This window comes from Ornithorhynchus anatinus, chromosome 8 (genome assembly GCF_004115215.2).
Source record: "Ornithorhynchus anatinus isolate Pmale09 chromosome 8, mOrnAna1.pri.v4, whole genome shotgun sequence".
In the NCBI taxonomy this organism is placed as follows: domain Eukaryota; kingdom Metazoa; phylum Chordata; class Mammalia; order Monotremata; family Ornithorhynchidae; genus Ornithorhynchus; species Ornithorhynchus anatinus.
The window spans coordinates 55,136,225-55,161,394 of NC_041735.1; the positions used below are offsets into that span (position 1 = coordinate 55,136,225).

The window sequence follows — 25,170 nt, forward strand, 5'->3', positions numbered from 1 at the left end:
GGCTCTAGAGGAAACAAATCTAGGCATTATAACGCCGTGTGGATGTGGTTTTTTCTGTTTATGAGTAGTTTATACAATTACGCCGTAGTTGATTGCCTATCTCAATGTATGTAGTATGTAGTGATATCTAGAGTTAAGGTGTTAACTGTATTTCGTGGGAGATATAATCGACATATTTTTCCGTGGTTAGCCTAAGTCAGAGGTTGACCCATCTAAATGAGTTGCCTTCCTTACGTCATGTTTTTTTGGATGTGTTTTGACGGAGTTGGTTTTTTTTTTTACAACCTGATAACTTTTCTTAAATAACCCTTCTTTCCATCCCCATGTCTCCCAAGGTGGTCTGCCTCCCTAATTAGAATGATTGATAAACAGTTTCAACTAATGAAAGGGTCTTTCATTATGCCTGTCTATAGGCCGCTAGAATTATGTTCCAGAAATTCAAAGGAGCCTACCTTCTTAGAGGTCAATATGGAGACTCTTTAGGATCTTAGTTCTGCAGCGCGGACCTAATCATGATGCTTAGTTACAGACGAGTCGCTTGTCAGAAGCTCGATATGGTCATCGGTTTTCGAATGCTTGTGAATCGATCAGTTGATCGACAAACGGAGAGGAAAAAAACACCCAGTGTACCTAGAGGAGCTAGATGTTTGGGAAGCTCGAAGGAGTCTTGTGTGAAGGAGGCTTTTGTGTGAGGAAGTTGTTTTGCATTTATGTTGTAGCGGAATGATCCTAGATGTTAAGAGTTGGCTAATTGGTTGGCTCCTTCCACCCGGAGGAATAATGAAGAATGATGACCCAGACCGTTTAGAGGATCAATTCGGAATTATTGTCCCTTACTCCTTGGGAAATGCCATCCCGCTCTAAAATGAGAATTAGAAAAGTGACTGAAAATATTCATTTAAAATTTCATCATCTGGAAACTTATTATCAGATAAATATCGCAAAATAGATGCCTGTCTGGAAAATTCTTGTCGGATAAGTGTCACAAAACAGAAGCCTATTGTTCTCCGTTTGTAATCAGTTAAATAAATATAGGTTTCATTTTTCTAATGGACCGTCAACTAAATGAATATCCCTAAAAAGGCAGAACTTCTCAACATATTTCCAAGGGATTCAACTAGCAGTCAATTGTTAACTTCCTCCCCGAAATGGTCTCTTTTTTCCCCCTACATTTAGAGGAGGCTGTCCTCCAACTGTTGTTTATTCATATGCATCGATCAACTTCTCTCGGTTGCGCTGATATTGTTTTGGAAGAAACCTGGTCATTAGTAATTATTACGGCCTAGGAGGGAGACGCAGTCCGTGATAAAAACTGGCACTTGGCAAACCAACTTGTGAATCATGGCTGAATCACGGATCTTAAAGCCTTTCTTGAGTTTTCAGAAGTGTAAGGGAAAACCCGACCTGCCCGCCGTTGTTACTATATTTATAATTTTCTCAAGCCTGCTGTTCAGTGTGATGCTTTGTGTTCCTCCCATTTGCAATGGCCCCTAACCTGGGAAATAATCATCTTGGTGGCCGGTGGAATAATGACGTGCATTGAAAGAACAGCGATCTTTTAATACTCAGATATCTGTCCTTTCTCTTCCTCACAGAAAAGCAGAGGATTTCGGGCGTACATTACAATTATTAATCATCAGAGAATAAAACAGCTGAAAATTAATTTTTAAAAATTTAAGATTTTAAGAATAAGAAAAAATACGTTTCAAGAGATTTAGCTTCGGGGGCGCTAAGAATTCCCAAAGAATTTTATACGCTTTAGCGAAGGTATCCGAGTATATGCATTTCCCCCTAATGTTTAAATAGGGGTCTTTCGAAATTTACCAAATTTATATTTTAAACAAGTCCGAGTTAAAGTGACCTGGTTAATCCAAGCTTTAAATTAAATGCCGCATCAAATTTTCTGGCGCGCAGACTCTCAGCTACGAAGATCGTATCGAATTTAATTGCAAACCGTTGAAAACATGCATTTAAATGCATGTTATTAAAACTTCCAAGCTCGTGGGGTTTGTTTTTTTTTTTTAATTTTTCTAAAATGCCTTGCATTGCCCTCGCTCCAAATTCACAATGTTTCAGAGCTTAGCTGGAGTCGAATAGCGATTGTTATTAAAAGTAACGTCCTGGATCCGAGGCACAACCTTGGCTCACGGAACTCTATTCTGTAATTGATTTATGCGCATTCCTTTAAAGTTGATCGAATGCGTGTCAACAGCCTGGGACCCGGAGAAACAGGAAAATTCGCTACTCGTTGCTCATGTCCCATTTTTCATACCAAAAGATGTAGCGATATCGGAGAGGCAGCGGGAGATTTATGCCATGATTTTAGGACAGGCACGCTAATTAAGTTTTCATCTGTTCAGCCATGAAGTAAATAATAGCCTGCTTAATTCTTTATGAAAATGCACCCTACCTATCGGTGATATATGCGTGTGTTATTTGTAATTTTAATTTGCCGTTAAAGACGATAAAAGCTGTTGGGATATAAATATCTCGTCCAACACCCCGAACCCCCCCCCCACACACACACACACGCACACACACAGACACACGCACACAATTCTTTTCCTGAACCACGGGCAGGTTTTCTGCTTGCCTCTCAACAGTTTGGCTGATTTCTGAAACGCGGAGCCCTGAACCCCCCGCCAGCACACCAGAAAGCATTAGCAAATAGGAATGGCAAATATTTCGGCCATCTCCCACTCGTGGGGGGGCTAGGAAAACGGCTCCCATCGTTTCCCCAGGTGGCGATGCAGGGAGCACACGGGCCAGCGGGCTGGGACTCCCTGGCCCGGCGTCTCCCTCTGCCGAACGGTGGGTCCCCAGAAACTCTCCGGCAAGTGGAGACCAGAAACGCCAGCTCTGAAATGGCTGCGGGCGAGGGAGAGCTCCTCCAGCTCCTCCCGCTCCGTGCATTCAGGCCCGGCTTTTCTTGCCCGGTGCGATGGGAAAACCGAAATCCGCGGATGATTGTGGTTCGTGGGGGGGGCGGCAGTTGCGCCGCCCGATGACAGGCCCAATAATCAACCCCGTCTCAAAAACGGCGCAGCGCATTTGCAAACTCCTCCGGTGCAGAGAGATCGCCGGCTCTGCCTAGGTTAATGAATGCTGACGTCAGCGCAGCCTTATATTTAGGTTCGAAAGACTGTACCCGTTAAGTGATATCTGATGAGAATGGACTCAGTTAAACGAATGTTTGGGGGTTGGTTTTTTCCCTCCTCTGAGAAAGAGACTAATCGGGTATTTAATCTCTCCCCGCCTTACTCTTGGCAGCGTGGCAGGAGGATTGCGATGGGAAATAAAACTTGACAGGAACATGTTTCCTAAGTGGGATTCTCAGGGCAGCCGAAAAGAAACTGGATTTCTCGCCCTCGCATTCTTCCGTTTGAAACTCCCGTGTTGATGGAGACTCTTTTGAAAATCACCAGTGACTCGACCTCTTTGGTTGGGAAGACCTTGGGGGATGGAATAGCGGAATTGATGTGGTAGAGGCTGATTGGGTCTCGACTGTCGGCCCCTCGACTGTCGGCCCCTCTGACATCTGGGGTTACTCTACCCACACACGCACGCACACGCACCCGCACATTCGGGCCGCAATCCGTGGGAACCCGCAAGCACCGAGACACCACGCCTCCCCGAGTCCGGGGCCGGCTCACTCGATCAATCAATCGTTTTTATTGAGCGCTTACTGTACGCAGAGCACTGTGAAACTTGGGGAGGTGTCGTAGGGGGGTGGAACTGCGTTTCTAAGAGGAAGAGCAGACCAAAGGCCAGGATCCTCCAGGGGTTTTGTGACTTGGCAAGACCGAGAGCGGAGAGGCCCGCGGGGGAGTGGCCTGCTTCGAGGGGTCTTGTCTCTTCGCTCCATCACTGAGGGCCTCTTCCCTCTCCGACTGCGCCCGATGTGGATTTTGTGGCGGGTGATGATGCGCGGCCGGAGGGGGCTGGGGGTAGCCAGAGAGGAAAATGTGCCTGCCTGCAGTCGGCCTCCGCCGACCGAGCGGGAGGCTGATTTGGCTGGAAGTCGCCTTCCCCCTCTTGCCATGTTCATTGTTCCGCGGGACGGCGGGGATGGTTGTCGAGCCGACACAAAGATAGAGGGAGGGGGGAAAAGGAGGGTGGGAGGGAGCCATCGCCGCCGCCAGAAATGGGGATTGTGTGGGTTTCTATTGGGTGGGGCGGCCCAGAAAAGTTCTCGAGATAAAAAGCCATGGCTTCCCCGCCTCCCTCTCCCCCCTACCCGCCTTCTCCTGCCCCCTTTCCCTTGAAGCGTGAAAGAAAGAACCCTCCCTCCTCGGCGGCTTAAAGGTCAAGTCCTCCAGCGCCAACCATGGTCACGTCTGTCCCTGTGGAGAGGGCACGGGAGGGGCTGTGGGCCGGTTCCCAGTTCGGAGCAGCTCTGAGGCTGGGCCTTCCGGGGGGCTGGGCCCTTTGGGGGTCTAGGGGACGGCCACAGGGCCAAACCGGCCTTGCTGTCCGGCCCCCCTTCCCCCGACCCTACTCTGTCCCCTGATGGGAGACGGCAGGCCCCGGGGGAACGGGCAGGAATCGAGCCCAGATTTGAAAGCACAAAAGTCACCCTCAGGCCCCCGTCTCCAGATGGATGGGGCTGGAGGGGTAGAGAGGGCCAAGCTGCTCCGGGATGCGGGAAGGCTGATGGTTGGCCCGCCCCGGCGGAGACGATGGCCAGGGCCTGGCTCCGGGCAACCACTCTGGCGACAGCTTTCCCATCCCGGTAAGCGCCTAAAAAAACCAAACGGGGTGCCAGGGGTGGCCTGGCAAGGGCGGGAGGGAAGATGAGCCGGGGGCAAGGCGCCCAGCCGGATCGGGTGGTCCCTCTGGTCCTAGATGACCAGAGGCCGCCGAGGATCGGCTGGGTCTTTGGGCGCCTCTCTCTGTTTCTCTTCTTTCCTTTTAGACGGGAAGCGTTCTAACATTTCCCCCACCACCCGCTCCTGTCCACACCGAACGGGACCGGAGGGGCTCGGTGCGGGTCCCCCTGTCTGGGCCCCCGGAGTCCTCCAATCCCGGGCCCTGTTCGCCTCTTGAGGAGGCTGGTTGCGGGGCGCCAAGGCCAACGCTGGGGAAGGCGGACCAGCTGCTCTATACGGGCCTGGGCCCCCGCGACGCCTTTTTTTTTTCTCATTCATTTCATTACATTTATTTCATTCTTTCATTTTTTCCATCCATTCTCCTGATCCCCTTCCCCCGAATCCCACCCGCCTCAGACCCCCCACCCACCTTTCCCCATTCAATTTCGCTTTGTTTGAACCATAGTGAGGGCTGCGAAACAGATCCTCCAGCGGGGCCTCTATCTGGGCAACACCACCTTCTAACCGAAAACCCCGTCGCCCTCGCTAGCCCTTGCCCTTGCCCCTTTCTGGGGGCGCCTAAACGCCCTTCGAAGCACTCTTCCTGGAGCCGATTTGCTCCGTTTCTGCGAGTTTCGCCGGAGCTGGGGAAATGGGAAAATAACCGCTTTCGCAATCGGGTCTCCCCGAGTAGGCGGCTCGCTTCGCTCCGTCGCCGGCTGCTTCAGGTTTCAATCCAGAATCCCGGCCGGCTGCAGGTAATGATTGGCACACGTCTAAATCGAACCAGATTGCGCGACATGAATCAAAAAGGCCCCAGGAAAGCTAAAAAAAAAAATGCTCAGAAATCCCCCGGTCTCTCCGTTGGGCTGCAGAATTCTTGTGTGGGTTTGCTTTGGGAGCGGGGAGGACGGGAGGGGTGGGAGGGGGTTGCTTTTTTTAAAAAAAAAAGAATGTGATGTGTCTGGTCCAGGCCGCTGATGGTGAACCGTAGCGCCGTATCGTGATTTTATATACATCAGTGCTGAAATGTGTACTGAGCGGAGCAGAGGAAAGAGAAACTATATTAGGAACCGGGAACCAAGAATACCCATGTTCAGTATAGAGTTTTGCACATAGCGCTTAGCAAATGACATTACTGTTGTACTATCCTCATCATCATCGTTGTTGTTGTTATTAAAGAATTCCCCTTTCCCCCAATCCAACTCCCCATCTCCGGTCCTCCGAATTCAGCGAGGAAACCATAGTTCCGATCGATCTTTAATGCGGAGCTACAGAGGTGCTTGGCAGAGATAGGATGCTGCCAGGCCAGGGCAGGGCTGGAGTCGCCAAGGGGCTCGCGTCGCTGCTCTCTCCGGTTAACGCGGGGTTCCGCGTTCATGTAGGAAAACCCGCGGCTGACCGCAACGCAGAGCTCCCACCCGGAGCAGAACAGGCCGAGCTCTGCGTCGCCCAGCTCTGGCTCGCCCTCCCCCACTTCGATAGCCGGAGAAAGTCGTGTCCTCTGGGCCCAGCGGTGGCCTCCGCTTCCCTGGACCCGGTTCTGACCGCCGGCGGAGAAGGAAGGAGCTAGGGAGAGTTGGTTCTGTAGCGACCCACCCGGATGGACGGGTGGGGGAACCTTGTTTGTTCCTGTTCAAAAGAGAGGAAAGCCAAATTTGGGGTAAACCTTCCGAGCCGTGGAACTCAAGGCGAATGGCTCCGTGTGCCGGGCGACTGGGAAGTGCTTTCAGAAAACGGACCCTTTTTTAACCTCTCTGAGCCGGATCACAAAACAAAATGTCCTGGTGCCAAGAGTCCAATAATAGAACTAGAAATGAGTGGAGAAGCAGGAGGAGGGGACAAAGTTGTCTCCTTTCTTCTCCTCCAAGAGAGAGCCAGACAGCCCTTACCCGAAGCAGGGTCTTCAGAGTCTCCTGGAGCGAGAAAAAAGAAAACTGGAGGCGGGGGCGGCGGCGGGGTGGGGGGTGCTGTAGAGAGTGTTTCGCGCTGGGTTTCTGTCGCTTACTCTCCTCGTCTCCCTCTTCCACACACACATACACACACACACACACACACACACACATCGGGCCCCTTCCTTCCGCATTTTGTAAGGAATGATCCTGAGGTCAAGTTCAAGGTATTACCTGAAGGAGCTCTAGGACTGAGACATGGTGTTTGTCTTTTCAAGAGGGAGGCGGAGAAGCAATCCCAACCACGAGAATAAATAGTTCGTCCACCTGGTTGCGATCAGAGTCTCCTTCTTGATATTGTCATAGGAGCCTCACCCCGATTCCGCGTTGTTCTGGGAAAAAAAATGACGAATGGGGCTGCCTGTTTGCTAATACCTCTAGCTTCCATGGAAGCAATGTTGGGGTTGATCCTTTTAACCTGCCTTGATTCCTCCCCATAAACCGGGTCTCCTTGAAAAGGGCCGTGGACCTGTTTACTACGGCTGACGTTCATGACCCTCATCTTCTCTCATGCAGAATATGGGGGGAACTCGACCCCCCAAATTGGCGAAGGGGAGCTGGTTTTGGATAACCAGGGCCTATTACCCGGAAATTTGGCTGTTTCTGACTCTGACGAGCCCTATAGGCCTCTGCACCCCTAGCCGCGCCAGCGGTGATGTGCACCTGTATTACGAGATCCTGGAAAAATTAGTTAATGGGTTTTCCCGTGCTGGGGAGGGGAGATGGGTGAAGGGGGAGAGAGAGGAATTTGGAGAGAACCAACTAGGTGAGGGAAAAGAGGCGAAAAATTTATGGTACCGGGTACCGTTAGTCAATCATTTAGGAAGCAAAGGCAGAAACGCTTTAACGTTAAAGAAACTGCTTTCCCCCTCAGTCCTTCTGCGCCCCTTTTCCCTCCACGGGATTCTCTCCTCCGACCTCCCCAGAGGTATGAGCGGTAAAAGGGGGAGCCTGGAGGGGTCGGGCTGCCTGGCAATTCCTTGGCTTGGGCAGGGATGCGGCAAGCCACTGGACCTTGGGAGGAGGGAAGAGTCCAGGGAAGGATGCTGGAGGCAGGAAGCCGTGCTTCTGGATAATGGTACCTTGAGGCAGAGGATATCTGAGATCCAGGGCATGACCCTGAATGGATTCATGTGACTGGTGTTGGTACCGAAATGACACCCAACTCCCCGAGCGCCCCTCCTACCCCGTCCGCGTCTTTGTTTTGATGTTCCAATGGGAGTGCAAACGGAGATATCTCCGTCTTCTTCGTTCTCTCATCTTCTTCCTCCTCCTCTTTTCTTCTCTTTTTGTCGTTTTTCTCCTCGTCCCTCTCCTTCTGTTTTTCCTCTTTTCCCTTTCCTCATCTTTCTCTTCCCTCTTCTCGTGGAGCGAAAAGCAGCCTGCAGAGCTCAAGCCGGAGCCATCTCAGGTGTCTCCCCTCTGCTCTTCCTAGGCCCGAAAGCCGACAGCCGAATCGAAGGTTAAATTTGGGGAGCGGGAGCCCTGCAGGACTGAGGTTGCGAAAAAGAAGGTAATCGGGGATGGAAAACCGGGGTGACTGACCTGGGGGAAAAGAGTAAGTTTATGGAAACAGAGGTCCGAGACGCGACAATGGAGAAGAACCGGGCGAACTTGGATATTTACCTTGGCGTTACGGAGACGCATATTTCCCTGTGTTCAACGAAAGGACTTTGAATCGAACAACTCTGGTCTCATTACAAAAGTCCTTTGGGGGGTGTGCGTGAGTGTGTGTGTGTGTGTGTGTGAGTGAGTGAGTGTGGGGGGGGTGTGTGTGTGGAAGGGGGGTGTTAAGTCACTGCCCATTAGGCAGCAGACAAATAACACGAAAATTTTCAATTCCTCATCAAAATATTAGGAGGAGATTTCCCCCCTGATTTTTCGTGCTGAAACCGGGTGGAGGTGTTAAGCTGCCCTGTGATTGATTGTTATTGAATATCGTGTCCCTCTAATGATAAAAGCCACAAAGAGCGAGAGGAAAGATGTAATAAGACCAGTAACCAAAGCCAGGTGCATTTTCCAAAAATTACAGTGTGGACATTTGTGATGTCATAATAGCCAAGGTATACTCCCCACTTTTCTGGCCCCGTTAGGCCACCCACACAAATGGTTGTCCGTTCGGAGGGTCTCTTGACTGGGAAAGAAACCGGACACGATGGTGAATTTAGAAAAAAAAATTACCAGTTTTATTCTCCTATCCAATCCAGTGGAGAATAGTAGCACAAGGACAACGTACACCAACACACAAGATAATTTACATGTCAAAGATACATCCCCGCGCAGAGAAAACGACATATTCTAATTTTTTCGGGCAAGTAATATGAAGCCGTTGAAAACCTTCGTTTTCTATAGATATCTTCCCTCTTCATTCACTTCCGCATTTCAAAGTTCCTTTTAGATTTACGCTCCTAGATTACATAGATTTCTGCGACGTTGGTTTTTTTTAAAGGGATTTTCTCCAGAGGCACTCACAGTGCCCATAGAATGGAGCCCGGCAAAGTCACGGAGACCTTGATATTTTTCAAAACAACAAGAAGAAATTGCAATATTTCCCTCCCGCTCATCACACATAAACACACACACACATGTCAGACAGAGGAGACTTCCTGGCTTTGTTTTTCTTCCTCCAAAGCATTTTTCGGCATTTTATAGAAGTAGCTGGTGGCTCCATGTTGAAAAAGAAAAGCAACTAGTGCTCTCCCGACACTGTTTACCATTCCCTCTCCTCTCATCACCTCCCACCCCCACCACCTCTCCCCGAGAAAATGAACCTGAGACAGGCCACATCGACTTCGCAAACGTCCTGGCCTTGAATGTGCGTTTTCTAAGAAAGCCCAGAAAGCCGGGGAAGGAAGAATAACGGATTTTTTGTTTTGTTTTGTTTTGGGTTTTGCCTCTTCAAACCCCTGCCCTCCCCCGGCCGCTTTGGGTCCTCGGATCCGGGCCGGTGTTGCCCTGGGTTATTTGTTGGAAAAAAGGCGGAAGCAGCTCCAATTAGGAAAGGAGCAAAGTCAGAACCGGCGCCCCCTCCCCGCCAGCCCCAGGCCCTGAGCCCCCACCCTCTCTCCATTCGGAATATTCTACCGTGGTCGCCAAGTCGGCCCGAGCAGCAGGCTCACGGTAATTGCGCGTGCATTCCGAGGCTGGGAGGCTAAATGAGCTCTGTTTCATTTAACAGCAAATAAAGCTGTGGACGCTGCCTTGGCTGGATCTACTAATTCTGGCTCCCGGGGCTGGGGCCCCCTCCCTCTCCCACCCACCCACCCCACCCACCTCACCCCCCCTCCTCCGCCGCTCACCCCCCTCCATCTTTCTACAACTAGTCCCCATCGCTGGGTCAGATGCTCACGCCAGGCGCAGTCTCTTCCCTCCGGCTCGGAAGCCTTTTTCGGCCCTAGGTCTCCTGGTCCCGACTCCCCGGGAAACTGTAACAGTCCGACGGCTCTCGCCTTCTCCGCAGTCCTGCAGCCGGAGGAGCCCTGCCTGCGAGAGGTCTGAAGGCCCTAGGCCGGCCCTCCCGGTGGCACGGTCAACCTCAGCCGGTCTTTGCTCATCCCCTTTCCCTTACGAACTTCGCCTCCCTCCTTTAATTTCCTTTGTTTCCTACATAGACACCTAGGGGGGGAAAAATCCCCCTCCAGCGCCTCGCGCTCGCCTCGCCGGGAAGTGTTGGGGAGAGGAAATCTTCGAAGAAGCTAAGAGAGAAGCACCCCTAGACCAACCAACCTGTCCTAGGAGTCCCTGGAGCCCACTGTGGGGAAAGGGGGGATGAACGGTTAAGGGTTTCTGGGGAGGTGGCGGGTCCTTTCCGCCGCTGGTCAACTCCGGTATGTCTGCTCTGACCCAAGCTGAAGTTGACTGCCAACAGTGCTATAAAACCGCAGGTCTGTCTAGAACTGTTTTCGGTTCTCCTAGACGCCCCGGGTTCAATTATAGCCTTAAAAGCCCTAATACAAGTGCAAGAATTTGTTTGCCAGCACCCAGAGGCGGGGCGAAGCTGGGCAATGGTGGCGCCTTTGTTATCTCAAAGTCACTGAAATCCTTTATACATTCCTTTTGTTAGGGGGCGTGGGGAGGGAGTCTGGGGCCGGGCGGGGGTTGGGAGGGTGGGTAGGGGTATATAATTTCATATCCAAAATTAAATCGGAGGAGAAACGCTCTTCTGATCTGAAATGGCCTCTCTTCTTTTTCCTTTTTTCTTTTTCCAAGAGCGGGGAAAGGCCGAGATATAGACAGGGGACAAGACAGAGACAAACATGTTGCAACCGTTCAATTGCCGCTGGAAATATTTGTCATCTCGTTGCAACACAATCTACAGATACCAGTTTCATAGAGAGAAACTCTCTGTCTCCCTTCTCTGGCTCTCGGTGCGTTTCACCCTTTCTAATGCTCACACACACACACACACATACACACACAAACACACAAATACACACACGCACACATTCCCTCTATTCTGCCCAAGCAGATTTGTCAAGAGGAAGATGAACTAATAATTCCAAGTTCAGCCTGCCAACATTCAAAAGCATAAAAGTTCTCTCGGCGAACCCAAAATAAAGAGTTCATTAAACGGATGTGTCCGAAGGCTTTGATTTGTGATCAGTAACCCTTGTAAAAAAAGGCATATAAACATTAATGCGAATAAATTAGTTTACTCCACTGCAAAGTAATTACTTGATATTATTGATATTTACAGCTGGTATTCAAGTGGAATAGTGTGCTATAATTTGGCGAAAATACATAATGAGGATAGTTCTTTTCCAGGGCAAAACATGATTAGATTTGTTATTGAGTCAGTTACGATCAGCTCAGCAATAAATAAATAAATCGATGTTGACACTTAAATACAGAAGATCTTAAAATTTATAATCGAAATTTTCCCCAGATATGTAAATACCTTCGACCATTTCCTGGACGGGAACATGGAAAAGGCTTATCCTTTTCATATTTCCACTTTCCTTATGTGAGTGCCCTCACCGATTCAAGAGAGGAGATATTGAACGAGGGATCACTCTTTAAGCCCCCAACTTCCTCAGCGCCGTCTGTGGCCTGCTGCTGGTCCAGGGGCTTTCAAAAATACATCGCTAATTAAATCCGGCCAGGACTGCAGGCATTTTTTTTTCTTTTTTGCCCTCCCTCAACCCTCTCGCCCCCCCCCCACACTCACACACACTCACACACACTCACACACAAAAAAATCAGTGAGCGCCAAAGTGGCAATCCAATTCAATTGTGCGCGGGTGCATTTCTACCCATAGCTATCGCTCGGCTCCTCAAGGTGACCATGCCTCCAGAGGTGCTGTAGGCTTTGGCGTCTTTCTGTTTGGTTTTTTTTTTTTTTGGCATTGCTCATTCGATGGGGTGTACAATTTTATTGGCAACAGTACCTCCCAGTCTCTGCCCTGCACAGTCCTCTTGCTCTCTCATCCCGCTCATGCAACAAGAGGCAACCCATTTGCAAACTGGTCTCCCTGGATCTCCCCCTCTCCCGCGACTGTCTTCAGCGCAACGAGAAATCACGGGGGTAGAGGATGGAGCGAGAGGCTGGCTTATTCCTGGAGGTTCTTAGACTGTCAACTCGTTTAACTAGACTTTTGGCAATTAGACTTGGACGATGTGCTGAGCCGGCTCGCTCATGTCCATTGGTTTTCCAAGCCCTTAGTTGCTCTTTTAAGCGAGGCGGCGGCACCGCTCCTTAGTCCCGGGCTCTGTGGACGAAGGGAGTTTCGAGTCTGGAAATGGAGTCGGTTAAAGGTCCCGAGGAAGAGGAAGGAGAGGGAATGTGGGGTGAAGAAGGAGACAGATCCCGGGTGAAACGAACGCCACAGAGGGCGGAACGGGTCGGGAAATCTCGACTGCAGTGGCGCGGGGAGCTTGAAAGGGATCGTCCCCCCAACCCTTCCCAAGTGACCCCTAATGTGTCACCAAGTCCCTTGGAAAATGGATCCTATTGCCCCAAACAGGGCCGTCCCCACCCAGGAAAGTCGCCTTCCGGAACGGGCCGAATGAAGGGTCTTCCACGGAGACGGATCTCAAAGAAATCGGAGGCAGGGGAGGGAGGGACTGAGGATGCCAGAGACCCCAAGGGAGACCCGTCCCCAGCCCCAGCCCCAGCCCCAATCCCAGCCCCATAGGAGCCCTGGGCTAGCACTATCGGGGGCTATGGGGGGGGGGGGCGGTGAGGTTTGGGGCCGACTACCCTAAGGCCGGGTTGCCACCGATCAGGCTGGTAAGCGGGATAGAGGGTCACACGATTCCTCGTCCTCGGAAGGTGCCCCAGGCAAACACGAGTGGCATTTTAGATTGCGTGCTTTCGGTGAGATTACCAAGTGACGATCTGCGGCTTCCCTTGAGATGGCTACAAAGAAAGGAAGGGGAAGGGAAAAAAAAAAAAAGGGCCAGACTCGCAGCTTGTCAATTTCAACATTTGGTCACATGACCAGCACCTCCCTGCTAAGGATGGGGATAGATTTCCACGTCAGCTTACGTCTCCAAATTTCTACTTCACGGATCTGCTTCAAAGAGGCAGCTGCATTAGAGAATCATGTTAAGCTCAGCTAATGCGGAGAGCCCGAGGTAGCCTAATGATGGATTTTGATGAGCGTGTTCCTTGTTCCTCTAACATGTATTTGCCAAGTTGTACTTACTACGTCTCGGGTCCTGATTTCTCCAGCCTCCCTTCTTTTCTACCCCAGACCCCGTCTTCTCGCCCTATGACATATTCCTACTCCTCCAACCTGCCCCAGGTCCAACCTGTGAGAGAAGTTACCTTCAGGGAGTACGCCATTGATCCCTCCAGTAAATGGCATCCCCGGAGCAATCTGCCCCACTGCTACTCAGCGGAGGAGATCATGCACAGAGACTGCCTGCCGGCTACCAACACGGCCAGCGTGGGCGACATGCTCGCCAAGAACTCGGCCAACGTCTACCACCACCCCACCTCCACCGTCTCCTCCAATTTCTATAGCACGGTGGGCCGGAACGGCGTCTTGCCCCAGGCTTTCGACCAGTTTTTCGAGACGGCTTACGGCGCCCCGGAAAACCTCAGCTCCTCGGACTACCCGGGCGACAAGCCCGGAGAGAAAATGCCTCCGGCGGCGACCGCGGCCGCCGCCACAACTTCAAGTTCGGACGGCGGCTGCGGCAGGGACGCGGTGGCTTCGGCGGCGGCGGCGGCGGCGGCGGCCTCGGCGGCCTCGGCGGCGGCCTCAGCGGCGGCCTCGGCGGCCTCGGTGGCGGCGGCCGAGGAGAAGGACCGGCGGAGAAGGACCGAGAGCAGCAGCAGCCCCGAGTCATCTTCCGGCAACAATGAGGACAAATCCAGCGGCTCCAGTACGTATAAAGCCAGCGCCCAGCGCTTTATGAAAGGGGAGTTTGAAATCTCGCGCACCACCGCTGTTAAATTTTTATATGCTGTTTTATAAGCATATAAGGTTTATGAAGGGCCTTTAGATTTCCCCCAACAAAACTTTGTTATAAAAGGCCGGATCACGTGGCGAGCCCAGAAATTGGCCGTGAAATACCCACCGGCCAATGGATGCTTTAAAAGCCCCCCAAACTCTTTTCTCCCCCCTTTTTTTTTTGGGAAACAACGACCAAAAAAAAAAAAGAAAGAAGGAAAAAAAGAAACCCCAAACCAGTCTCTCTCTCTCTCTCCACCCACCCTCTCCCCTCCCCCCGAAACCCCAGCTCCCGGGGTCAGCCCTCGGAAGGAGAGGAGCGGCCGTGGGGTGCCTGTAAACTCACCCCGAAAGGGATCGCGAGCCTTTGATATCAAGGTAATCCAGCGATTTTTATAAAAGCCATGTGTTGAGCCTGGAGTCTAGTTAGGGGCTGGATTCAAAGCCATCGCTGTTTAACGATTGCACGAGATCCGTGTTTAACAGATAAAGTAGCCGGCTGAACTGTAGCAATATATTAAAAGAAACAAATTAACCCAAAGCTGGCCTTTTTGTCTAAAGGAAGCCATTTTCCTAAGGCACTATGGCAATTACGTGCTGCCTTCTGTCCAACAGCGTGTTACTTACAATTGTTATTCAATCTGTCAAAGTCCGATTTTTTATGTCTGGTGGGGTTTTTTTCCTTAAAAAAAGGGCAAAGCGTGCATGCAGCTTTGACCAACACCTCTTCTCCCCACCCTACCTGCTAAGGAACGGGTTTAAAAAAGGCTTCTTCGGGGAAGGGGAAGAAGTTTGGGGTTAGGTGTTGTGTTTTGGGGTTTTTTCCTGCTTCTTATTCTTCTTATTCTTTTTGGCGAGGAAAAAGTTCCAGGCCAGAGTGGAGAACCGGAGCCTGTTTTTCTTAGGGAGGAAAAAGGAGCTTTCTCTCTATTTCCGACCAGCAGTTTAGCTGGGGCTGTGATGACTGACTCGCAAGTCTAGACCGCGGTGTCATTCGCCCTGACAAAGGAGGGGAAGGAGCTCATGGAAGAGGAAAGCACTAGATGTTTGCAAAATTGAAATCAATGGCCATGGCCACGGGGACAGACTGGGATTGAGCTGTGTTTACTGCCCCTGATAACAGGCCCTCGGCCGGGTTGGGCCAGGTGATTGAGGGTGAAATTTCAGCGAGAGGGTGTTTGTGTAGTGTCTCAGGGCAGGAGGGGCACAAGGCACAAAAGCCCCTGTCTGGCTTGGAAAACTGCAGGGGCTCAGCCTGTTGCTTGGAGAACAGGCGTTTCTGACGGGGCCTGGGGGTGGGGAGGGGGTGGGGTGGGGGGCTGCCTCCATCCGATTCCGGGCTGGCTTTCATCTGAGTTTGTCTGGCTGGGCTGCTGGGTCCGAGCCCGCCAGGAACGGGCTTGCCTGATAGCAGGAGGTCAGTGGAGGTGGGAGGGGGTGGGGGAGGAGGTGAGGGGAGTTGTTGGGGTGGGGTGGGGGGGAGGAAGACCGTCCATGGCCGGCCGGCGGGAGCCCAGACCCTTTCCTGCTGGCCTTTCCGCCTGGCCGGGCCCGGGGCTGTTGTGGACTCCCGGCCATGTGCTGCGAATCTCAGTAGTTTCTGCCTTTTTCCATTCCACAGGTGGACAACGCACCCGTAAAAAGCGCTGCCCCTACACCAAATATCAGATTAGAGAGTTAGAGAGAGAATTCTTCTTCAGTGTCTATATTAACAAAGAGAAACGCCTGCAGCTCTCCCGAATGCTCAACCTGACCGACCGTCAAGTCAAAATATGGTTTCAAAACAGAAGAATGAAAGAAAAAAAAATTAACAGAGACCGATTACAATATTACTCTGCGAACCCACTACTCTAAAACAAAAAAGCTCGTTCTCCAGGTTTGTTTGGGTTTTTTTTTTTTGGAGATGAGATTAAATTCATATTTCGCCCTTGACACTGTCGAGACACAGGGTTATTTTTAAAAAGGTGTGTAACTGGCCGGGACGCTGGGAACCAAAGTTCCCGTCGCAGAGCATCAGCTGGGGACTGGGTTTGCTATTGTTATTATTGTTGTCTTGATATTTACATATCAACTGGATCCATTGGATTTTGGCCCTCGTGGCTTCCATTTCCAGCAGGCCAGCCCCTCTACCGCTCTCAGAACCCGGTTCATACCTCTTACTTTGATAGACACTGCAGTCTTAAACTGAGAAGGTTTCTAAAGGGCGGATAAAGCCAGTCAGAACATACTTAGCTATCCAGTTCTCCTGTCCCTCGTTCCAGAGAGAGGAATGGCCTGTGTACGTGAACCCCTCAGCTCCAGCGTACACGTGGAGGACCACTGCAAAATTCAACTGGGGGGGCGGGGAGGAGAGATAATCTTTGGACGGAAAAAGGGGACAGGGAAGGGGAAATTCCTGTCTTAGAGCAGTGCCCCGTTTACCCCCTCCCCTCACCCCCCCCCCCCCAATGACTGAAGAAAAAACAAACACGAATTCTTTCAGAAGGCCAAGGTGGAGAATGTGTACGGATTTAGTTACTGATATTACCTTTTCTATCGAGAAGAAGGAGAAAATGACCATAATGAAACCCTTGAAATGGATTTCATTCAGGTAAAGATGTGCCCGATCCCTTTGAAAACAAAAGCGAACCCATAACCAGTATGGTAGCCCCAGAGTTTACCCTCCCGTTCAATTTCTATCAACAGTCCATGTGGGCTAATGTTCGGAGACAAATCATGATGCGTATGTTAAATCCCTGAACGAAAATGGTCTGAGGGGACTTACTCTCCAATTGGAAAGGGGAGAAAGAAAAGCAACTAACTTCCAAGCTTCTGGCTCGCAAGCTTTCTTCAGGAAATACCTGTGGAGAGCGACAGTTTGGCAAATACCACACAACACTTAATTGAAACTTGGATTTGTGCAATGCACTAACATCGGATCATTAAAATAACTTTCATCGGGTCGAGTTTTAGAAGGCAGAGAGAGAGGAATTTAGCAACGTGCGCAGGGGCCAAAACAATGTAAATATGGTCATTCTGTTTTCATATGTTGTTGTGTCTACTTTAGATGTCATAAAAGCTCTACTTGATGACTTCAGTCGGCATCCACAAAGAATGGAGATTAGTTTGGAGTTATTTTAAAAGATATATATAAATATATATATAATAAATATATATATATTTCCCTGCCGGAACCAAAGCGATAAAAATGCAATTTAAAAAAAAAAGGAAAAAGAGAAGAGGAAAATATTTAAAAATCTATATCTGTTTACAAAGGAAATGATGTTCTATGGTTAGGGTCATTTACTGTTAAGAATATTTGAATGTATGTTTCATACAGGAACAGTGTTTTACAAGACTTGTAAATAAATAAAACCATAACCTATTTTGTTTGAATACTTTTTTACATTTTTTTTGTTTACTTTTGGGGACTGGAGGGAGGGGATTAGGGGATGGCCTTTTTTTTTTAAACTTGTGCTACACTTGAATGGCGATAAAGGAATTTGGGAACAACCAGTTTATCAAATGGATGTAGTTTCCTTCACACGGTTCACGAAAGGCAATATCTTTATATCCCATCACTGTTTTAAGAAATGTATCATCTCTATGTATGTACAGTGTTCTTTTCATACGCGAACGAATTGGGCTGCATGTATTCATTGCAACAGGGCACAAGGAAAATAAAAAAGTGGAAAATTTATTTTTTATCTTGGTGGTGTCTTCCTCTCCCTGATTGCTCTTCTCCGTCTAATGCTGGTAAACCAATCCACGAGCCAAAAAGAAACCGGCGGATCCCGAGATGGAGGGAGTTGAGTTCTTTTCTTAAGACAATCCATGAGGCAGAGGAAATGGGTGGGAATTAGGGTGTCCAAGGAGAACTGGTCTGCGGTCTGGGCAAGCGGAGGTCTTCTCTGGCCACTTTATGCCGTGGCCGGATTTTGGGGGCCCAACAAGGAGACTCTGTCGTTCCAAGACCAGAGGGAAGGACAGAACCTCGCTGGTCATGCCCATTCGGCCAACACCCTTTTCCTCGCCTTTCCCCCGGCCACGGTGAACCCTGAGAACCTTGGCGTCCCATTTCCCCCTCCTAGCGATGCTTGGGGAGCAGAGCCCCGGCTCGAGGGGGGACCCCCAAAAGCACATCTGAGTCCCAACCAACTTGTGAGCAACGAGAGGATGCGGACCCTGGCCAAGAGAAAAACTGAGAGTCGGGGAGTGGGCCTGGAATTGGGAAAATGATGGGGACCTGGGATCTCTTCTAGTGGGATGAGAGTCCGCTGGGCCTCCGAAGGGAGCTTTCGACTCGGGTTTTCCTTCCACTCTTTTCGGGCAAAAGAAAGAACCTCGTGTTTTCTCCCTCTTTGCTGGCTTTGAACTTCTCTCTTGCTTTGGACATCACCCATAACCTTGAGAGGAAGGGCGAACCGGCTGTACCTTTTGTTGATCACCCCTTCCCCCCCCCACCCCCCACCCAGTGGGACAGCGTCTGGCACCGGGGAAATGGACAAAATTGGAAAAGAATTGGTGAGGGGGTGGAGGGAGGGGGTTCTACATGTGTTTGTTTGTTTGTCCCCCTGGCACGATCGGATGGAATGCAAGCTGAAAAGGGAAACGGACAGACAGAGAGAGATGGATGTGGAAGCAGACAGACAGACAAATCGAGGGGCCGGTGCATAGGCCGGGGCTTCCTTTGCTGGTTAAAAATTAACTGAGATTCTCTGCAAGTTGCTAGAGACAGTTGAGTCATAGCGTTGCTCTCTGGTTGGGGTATGATTTCCTAGCCCAATAAAAGCACATCCTCTAGGCTGCTGTGACAATGTGGTCATAAAACCCGTCCGAGACGGGCCCATTTGCATATTGGAATGCGCTGCTATAAACCCAGCTGAGGTTTTGCAGCAATTTCTTAGATGTAAAAATTAGATCTGAATAGCAGTGGTCTGGGCACCCTCTCCGGCATCCCTTTATTAGAATCCCGAGTTTGAATTCATTAGTCTCTCCTCCTTAGGATCTCTGCTACCACGAGATGGCGTGCTTCAGATCAATGTCAATGCCGCCGGGGGAGAAGCGAACCGCTGCAAGAATCTTGGCCTTTGTTCACTACAGATCCTAGGAGAAGCACGTTAAATAATTCCACTTTCCACGCTACCATTCGAAAAAGTGTCCTCGAAAGATTATTTTTTTTTTTTTAGAAAAAAACATATGTGCGAGGCTGGGAAGGGCGTTCCTGCGAGGTGAAGTGAAATCCTTCTTGGCAGTGATTTAGGAAATGCGTCAAGGTAAGTGCCCTCAAGTTTAAAAATTCAAGTCTAATTCAGTGTTTTCACAGAGTTTCTCCGAGGCTACGGGTAGTGTTTTGTATTTACTCCACTCGAGAAGCTCCTCACTTGGCGGGGAAGAGAAAGAAACAGTTCTAAAGTTGAAAATTCAACTAAATGAATACTTAATGTCTATATCGAGTTATACAAGACATTCTGTATTATTCTGAAGGCGGGGTGAAAGTTTTAAGAAAGTAAGGTCATTTCGCAGGGTTACTGGTCAAATGCAGTGGCTAGAAATGATCTCTATCTGAGTTTTCGGTTAGAAAGAGAGAGAGAGAGAGAAATAAATCCTTTGCTAAACCTACTATAGGGCGGACTATTTTGCTTTGCACATTGTACTGGAGCGTCAAGTTTTCATACTGTTTTCTGGTTCAAAGTCTCCAGTCCGTACTCCTGGGACTCTTTGTTCGAGAAAAGGCCATTTGGGAGCAAACACGTTTTATTTCTGCAACTGCTCTTGGAAGCCGCTCTTTGTAAATAGGTATTTTCCAGAGCTTGCACTAGGCTTGAACTCGGCTCAAGTAATCTCCAAATCAGTCTTTTCGTCCAGCTAGATTTAAATGGACATAACTCACTATTTATATGCTCTGGGCCAAATTTCCTACCCTGTTTCTTTCTTAAATTCTTTCCATGCTATCCATGTTTTTTCTTTCTTCTCCTTAATTATTTTTTTTCCCATTTCCCGTTCGCCATCCTTTACATTTCTAAGATAAAAAAGGGCCTCGGTTTCTCCAGCTCTAACTCCATTATGAGCCCAGATAACGGAATTTGCAGTACCCAGTGCTGCTCAGTACTCGGGCCCCAATTCTTTGTTGACGCTGGGGTTCAGAATTGGCCGAGTATTGGTGGCTGTAGTGAGACCCAGCTCTGACCCTGTGCGCCTTGCTCACTCGAGCGGGACGTTGGTTTGAACGCCGATGGTAGTCTCGGTTTAAACTCGAGGGTGGTATTGTGTGGAATGAAGACATTACAATCCACGAAACTCAGGGAAAGGTGCTGACTTGGGCGTTGGGGTAGACATTTTAAAATAGATTTGGGGAGGCGAAATCTGACTCGGATCGTTTTAAAGCTTTGAAATGAATATCTCCTTGGGCACGTTGACTTTTTACAAACATAAACGAGAAAGAACATCACTGCTTACGAAAACTCCTTCTTAACAGGGATGGGAGAGGACGGCGAAGTTGTGGATTTCCTTTTAGTTTACATGGACTAGGTTGGACCCAGAAAAATGGATGAAATATTTATTTTCTCCGGTCCCAAGCTCCCATCCCAATACTTCAAGAAGCCCTAAACAGCAGCTAAAACGCCCTCTGGTTACACAGTGTTTACCGGATCTTTCGGGCATGGGACCCAGTTAAAAAACAAACAAACAAACAAACTCGTTTCTTATGATAACGGTTTATTATTTCTCATTATCGGGAAGGGACCATTTTGGAAGAGGGAGAATGAAGGCAGTGCACCAGAGCTGTTGAGATTGCGGTAGAAACGCCGGTAAGCGGTATGAGTTCATATCCTCGCCTGGAAGGTTGTGCTTCAACCGGTCCTGATAGTGCTGCAGATTTGGGAAAATCGGGGAGACAGAGGCGACATTAGGTTTTACCGTAGCGATGCCGTAACGGAGGCACTGTTTGAGGCAGAGGTACCCTAGGAAGCGAGCATTTTAAGTCAAAGAAGTCTTTTAGAAAAAAAAAGAGGAGGAAAGATAGCCAGGAGGTAGAGCCCCGCGTTTTTATTTACCGTCCCTGCCCAGTCTCCGGGTAAGAATCTTAGCTAGGAAAGGAAAGCTCAAGACGCGGAATATTTGAGTGAAAGTAACCCCTCTACTTCCCTACCGCTTCGAGGCTGAGCTGGCTTTGGGGCAGAGCCCAGACGGGCAGCTTTCCGCTGGTCCGCCTGCGGCATCGGGGGCAGGGAGCGAAGGGCAAATAGATCAGAGGATGGCGTTTAACTTGAGCTTCTACTATACCGGAATCCCGCCGGGCTGCATTTCCAAACGTGCCCCGTGGGATTCCAGTCAACTGGACCGCGTATGGTGGTATGTCGGTGGGCACTGGATATATGGAGAACGAGAGAAAAATCTCAATTTATTGCAATCAGAGACGCCACCCACAAGGTATAAAGCCATTCCGATGGACTAAAGACTTCCAGAATGTTGAAGGGACAATTAAACTGCCTCCACTGCTTCCAGGGAATTCCCCGCTGCCTCGGGCCAGGCCGTGCTTTATCCCTGCCGCTGCTCCAGCGTGAAAGGATTTCTAGTAAAGATAAAAATTAGCGAGGTTGTCATTTGTCACCTTTGTTGGCACAGTCAGCGTTCCTAAAACGGCTGATGGAAAGCCGCCTATTTTGGATCTGATCCAGACCGAAAACCCATTTGGCTCCTTCGCAAGATTTTGACAACTGACAAGGCGATTTAAATAGGGCCGCAACGAGTGTATTCATTTTGCGAAACCGGCTGAAATCGAAAAGGCCGGAATGGATTTTCTCCCTATGTTTTGCCTGGCCGGACGGCTGCTCGCCCGCGGGCTCCTTACCCAGGTTGAGCTCCCCATGGAGATTAAGATCCCTTAGATGGTTTTGTTTTTTTCTAACGGTAATTGGCCAAGTGAAGGTAAAGAGCGCGCGCGCCCTCACTCACACACGCATATACAGACACACACTTTGTATTAGCATAAAATAACAGAAGAGCTGCTCTAAAAGTGGAAAAAAAACCCTTCAACTCGTCCGGGGATTAAATTAGTGAATTGGAGAAAACGGATCAGTTTTAAACTGTGGCATTTAATTGCTCAAATAGGTAAGGAGTTCGGGGCTGCTCGGTTTGCTCTCTATCCGAAACTTTGGTTTCACTCAAAAACAACCATATTCCGTATAGGGGAGAGTAGGCCTCAATCCCTTCTCCTCCCCCGCCCCCAAACTTTCAGACTGGCCAGTGGGACTCAATAATTCTGCTTGTCCCCGTGCCGCTATCCTGAGCCGCCCTGAATGTTTCTGCTCTGACCACCGAGGTCCGAGACGCCCTGGCTGGTGGTCTGAGCATGGGGGATGCCTCTCAGCCCCCCTGCCCCAGTCCCATCTTGGGCCCGGGGCTCCGTCCTTCTGCAGTGGACCGTTGCCTCGGCCAGTTACAGCCTAAATGAGCGTGATTAGTCTTCCTCCGCTGCGTTTGACGAGCTGGGTTACGATTTGCCTTGGCCTTGGGGGCGATTAAAGAAAGCATCGGGAATCGGCGAGCGGCCGGAGTTCATGATCTCACCATCCAGACGCCAGTGACTTGACCCTCGGTGCCCCGAGCTGCAACGCTCTCCGCTGCCCGAACAGCCGCAGCTGCGGCCGCCGCCGCAGCCCCAGGCCTAGGTCCAGGCCCAACCTCAGGCCCAATCCCAGTCCCACAGCCGCAGGGAGCACGGCGCTCGGCCCAGCTCGGCCCCATTCCCTCCCGGTCTCATTCCCCCTTTCTCTCTGTCTCTGCCTCCCTCTCTCTCTCCACCGCGGGGCTCGGGGTGGCGGAGGGAACCTCTTGTGCAAACGGATCCAGTTGGGTCGCAGGGAAATCACAGGGTGGAAGGGGGAGTGGAGAAGGAGGGCGGTCTGCGCGCAGGCGGAGGCTCGGGCCCGAGCTCTCGGCCGCGCTCTGCTGGGGGGCTGAGGAGCCGCTCCCGAGCGCGATCTCCTCGTTGGGCCCATCCTCTCTCTCCCTTCCTCTCCCTCTTCTCCCCCCGGAACTCTTTCCGGCCCTAGCCAGTCCAGCACCCGGCAGAGGGAGAGGGCTGGGCGCTCATTTTCCTGGGACCCGGGCTGGACCTCATGGAACAGAGAGAGGGCCTGAAGCCGGGGCCTGGAGGGCAGGAGGGCTACTGCGGTTGTAGCGAGAGTCACTACGGCGAGGGGTGCTCACTGAGGGATTTCTCCGGGCCTAGGGGTGCCGCCTTGGGGATTCCGATGGTTTCCCTGGAGCTCGGGCTGGCGGAGGAAATGGGAGTGGCCCGCGTTCAGACCCCACCTCGGCCTCCGGCTCCCCGGCCGCCCCCCGCCATCGGAAAGGGGCCGCCTCCTTGGGTCGGTTTGAGCCTTTCCAGAAAGCTTCGGTGAGCCGGCAAAGTTATGACAACCTCTCAGCCCCGGGGTTTCAGTTGGCAAACAAAGCGCCCGGGGTTGAAGGGCTACCCTCAGAGCCCCCTACCTCATGTCCCGCTTCCTTCCATGCCCGTCCCCAATAACTCGCCCCAGGGCCTGTCAAAAACTCCGAGTGCATTTCCTCCTGGAAGGCCAACGGCACAGACCCAAACAGCAGTGGCCTGACGGATCAATAGGGTTGGGAAAGGGAGGGGGCCGGCAAGAGGAGCTGGGAGGTCTGGTCGGAGAGCGGCCATCCTGGGAATCTGGTCCCTGGCTCTGGGAGAGTGAACGCCAAGGGTAAAAGCGAAGGCTCGGAATGGCCGGCCGGATGGATCTTCCCCGCTCAGCTTCCACCTAGAATGCCGGCCAGCAACCGGGGACACTGCGGAAAGCTAGGCCCACTTGGGTCCCCGGGAAGGGGGCTTTAAGTCTACGAGACAGGCGTCAGGGCCCCCATTATGGGATGCCAACTCTGGAGACGATGGGGTGGTGTCTTCCATTCGGGCAAACAGGCGCCGGTAACAGCCCCACTCCTGCAACCTGAAGCTTTGATCTCTCTGCTTGGGAAAAGGAGGCCGGTGGCCCGGAATCCACCGGCCGTGAATCGGAGAGAGATAGTGGAGGGAAGAATAGAGGGGAGAGAAGAGGGAAGAGATCAAGTGAGAGATAAGAAGGTAGAAATGAAGGGAAAATCAAGGAGAGGAGAAGAGAACAGAGGAGAACGAAGGAAAAGAGAGGGGAGAGAGGAAGGAAGAGAGGTAAGGAGAGGGCAAAAGAGAGAGGAAAAGGGGAAAGAAGAATGGAGAGCAGAAACATCATTCACCGGACCATTTCCAGAGCCACGATCTCCAGGTCCCCGCTTCCCCGGATCCCCGGCTTGGCGCCTCTCTCCCAGGGAGACCTCATAGTGCAGGTTCCGCCGGGATATATACTCAGATCGGACTCCGTTTCTCTGAACCCAGGTCCGGGTTCCGAGAAGGCAGAGGAAAAGAAGATGGAATAGAATGATCGGCCCGAGCTCTGGCTGGAGATCAGGCCGCAGAAGGAATGGCAGATGAAGGGAGAGGGCGTCGGGTGGATTATTTCGTTAGGGGTTGTGGTTGGGAAGAGGAGAGTGAAGGCCGCCGTCCTTTCTCCACTTCCAAGCAGGAGGAGATCCCTCACCAAGCAGTGAATCAGCGATCTCCTCCGGCAGGGTCCGTTCCATCGCCCGGGCCTCAGTGTCCCGGGTCTGGAGACAACCCCTCTCCCCGTCCCCGCCCGCCCCCACGGCCCTCGGTTCCCCCATCTCGCAGCAGCCGGGTCTCCCCGCTCGGTTCTGCATCCCGGACCGCCGGCTTTCGCTGCTGCGAGCGGGGTCGCCTTGACCATAACCGACATTTGGGTCGGTGCCGGCCACACTCTTTGGGAAAGGATTACTTCCCCAAGAATTTAACGCTGCGGCTGCCAAGTTCCGAGTTTTCCCCGGCCTGGAGCGGGCCGGCGGCGAGCGGGAGAGCTCCAAGCCCGGCCGCAGAGAAACCCGGGGGCTCCCGGGCGAGTGGAACGGGACCACCACTTTGGCTCAGGTCGAAGCCAAACCCCACCAGGGTCAACG

General features: G+C 51.2%; 1 protein-coding gene and 1 long non-coding RNA gene across 2 annotated transcripts; one reads left to right on the forward strand and one right to left on the reverse strand.

The window, feature by feature from the left end:
- The first annotated feature begins 13,322 nt into the window (after positions 1–13,322).
- On the forward strand, positions 13,323–17,839 carry HOXA11 (homeobox A11). The gene is made up of 2 exons (XM_001509506.4): positions 13,323–14,092; positions 15,782–17,839. Exons 1-2 carry the CDS (start codon positions 13,345–13,347, stop codon positions 16,012–16,014), a joined length of 981 nt encoding a protein of 326 aa, XP_001509556.3. The 5' UTR covers positions 13,323–13,344; the 3' UTR covers positions 16,015–17,839.
- A 3,000-nt stretch (positions 17,840–20,839) lies between these two features.
- On the reverse strand, positions 20,840–24,228 carry LOC103170239. The gene is made up of 3 exons (XR_486046.3): positions 22,711–24,228; positions 21,290–21,507; positions 20,840–21,009 (listed from the first exon to the last, which is right to left on the reverse strand). It is a non-coding gene; the product is annotated as an uncharacterized LOC103170239 (long non-coding RNA).
- Positions 24,229–25,170: the final 942 nt, after the last annotated feature.

Coding starts and splice junctions, on each gene's coding strand:
- HOXA11 (XM_001509506.4), top strand. CDS start 13,345: ATGATGGATTTTGATGAGCGTGTTCCTTGTTCCTCTAACATGTATTTG. Junction 14,093..15,781: donor GGACAAATCCAGCGGCTCCA/GTACGTATAAAG, acceptor TCCATTCCACAG/GTGGACAACGCACCCGTAAA.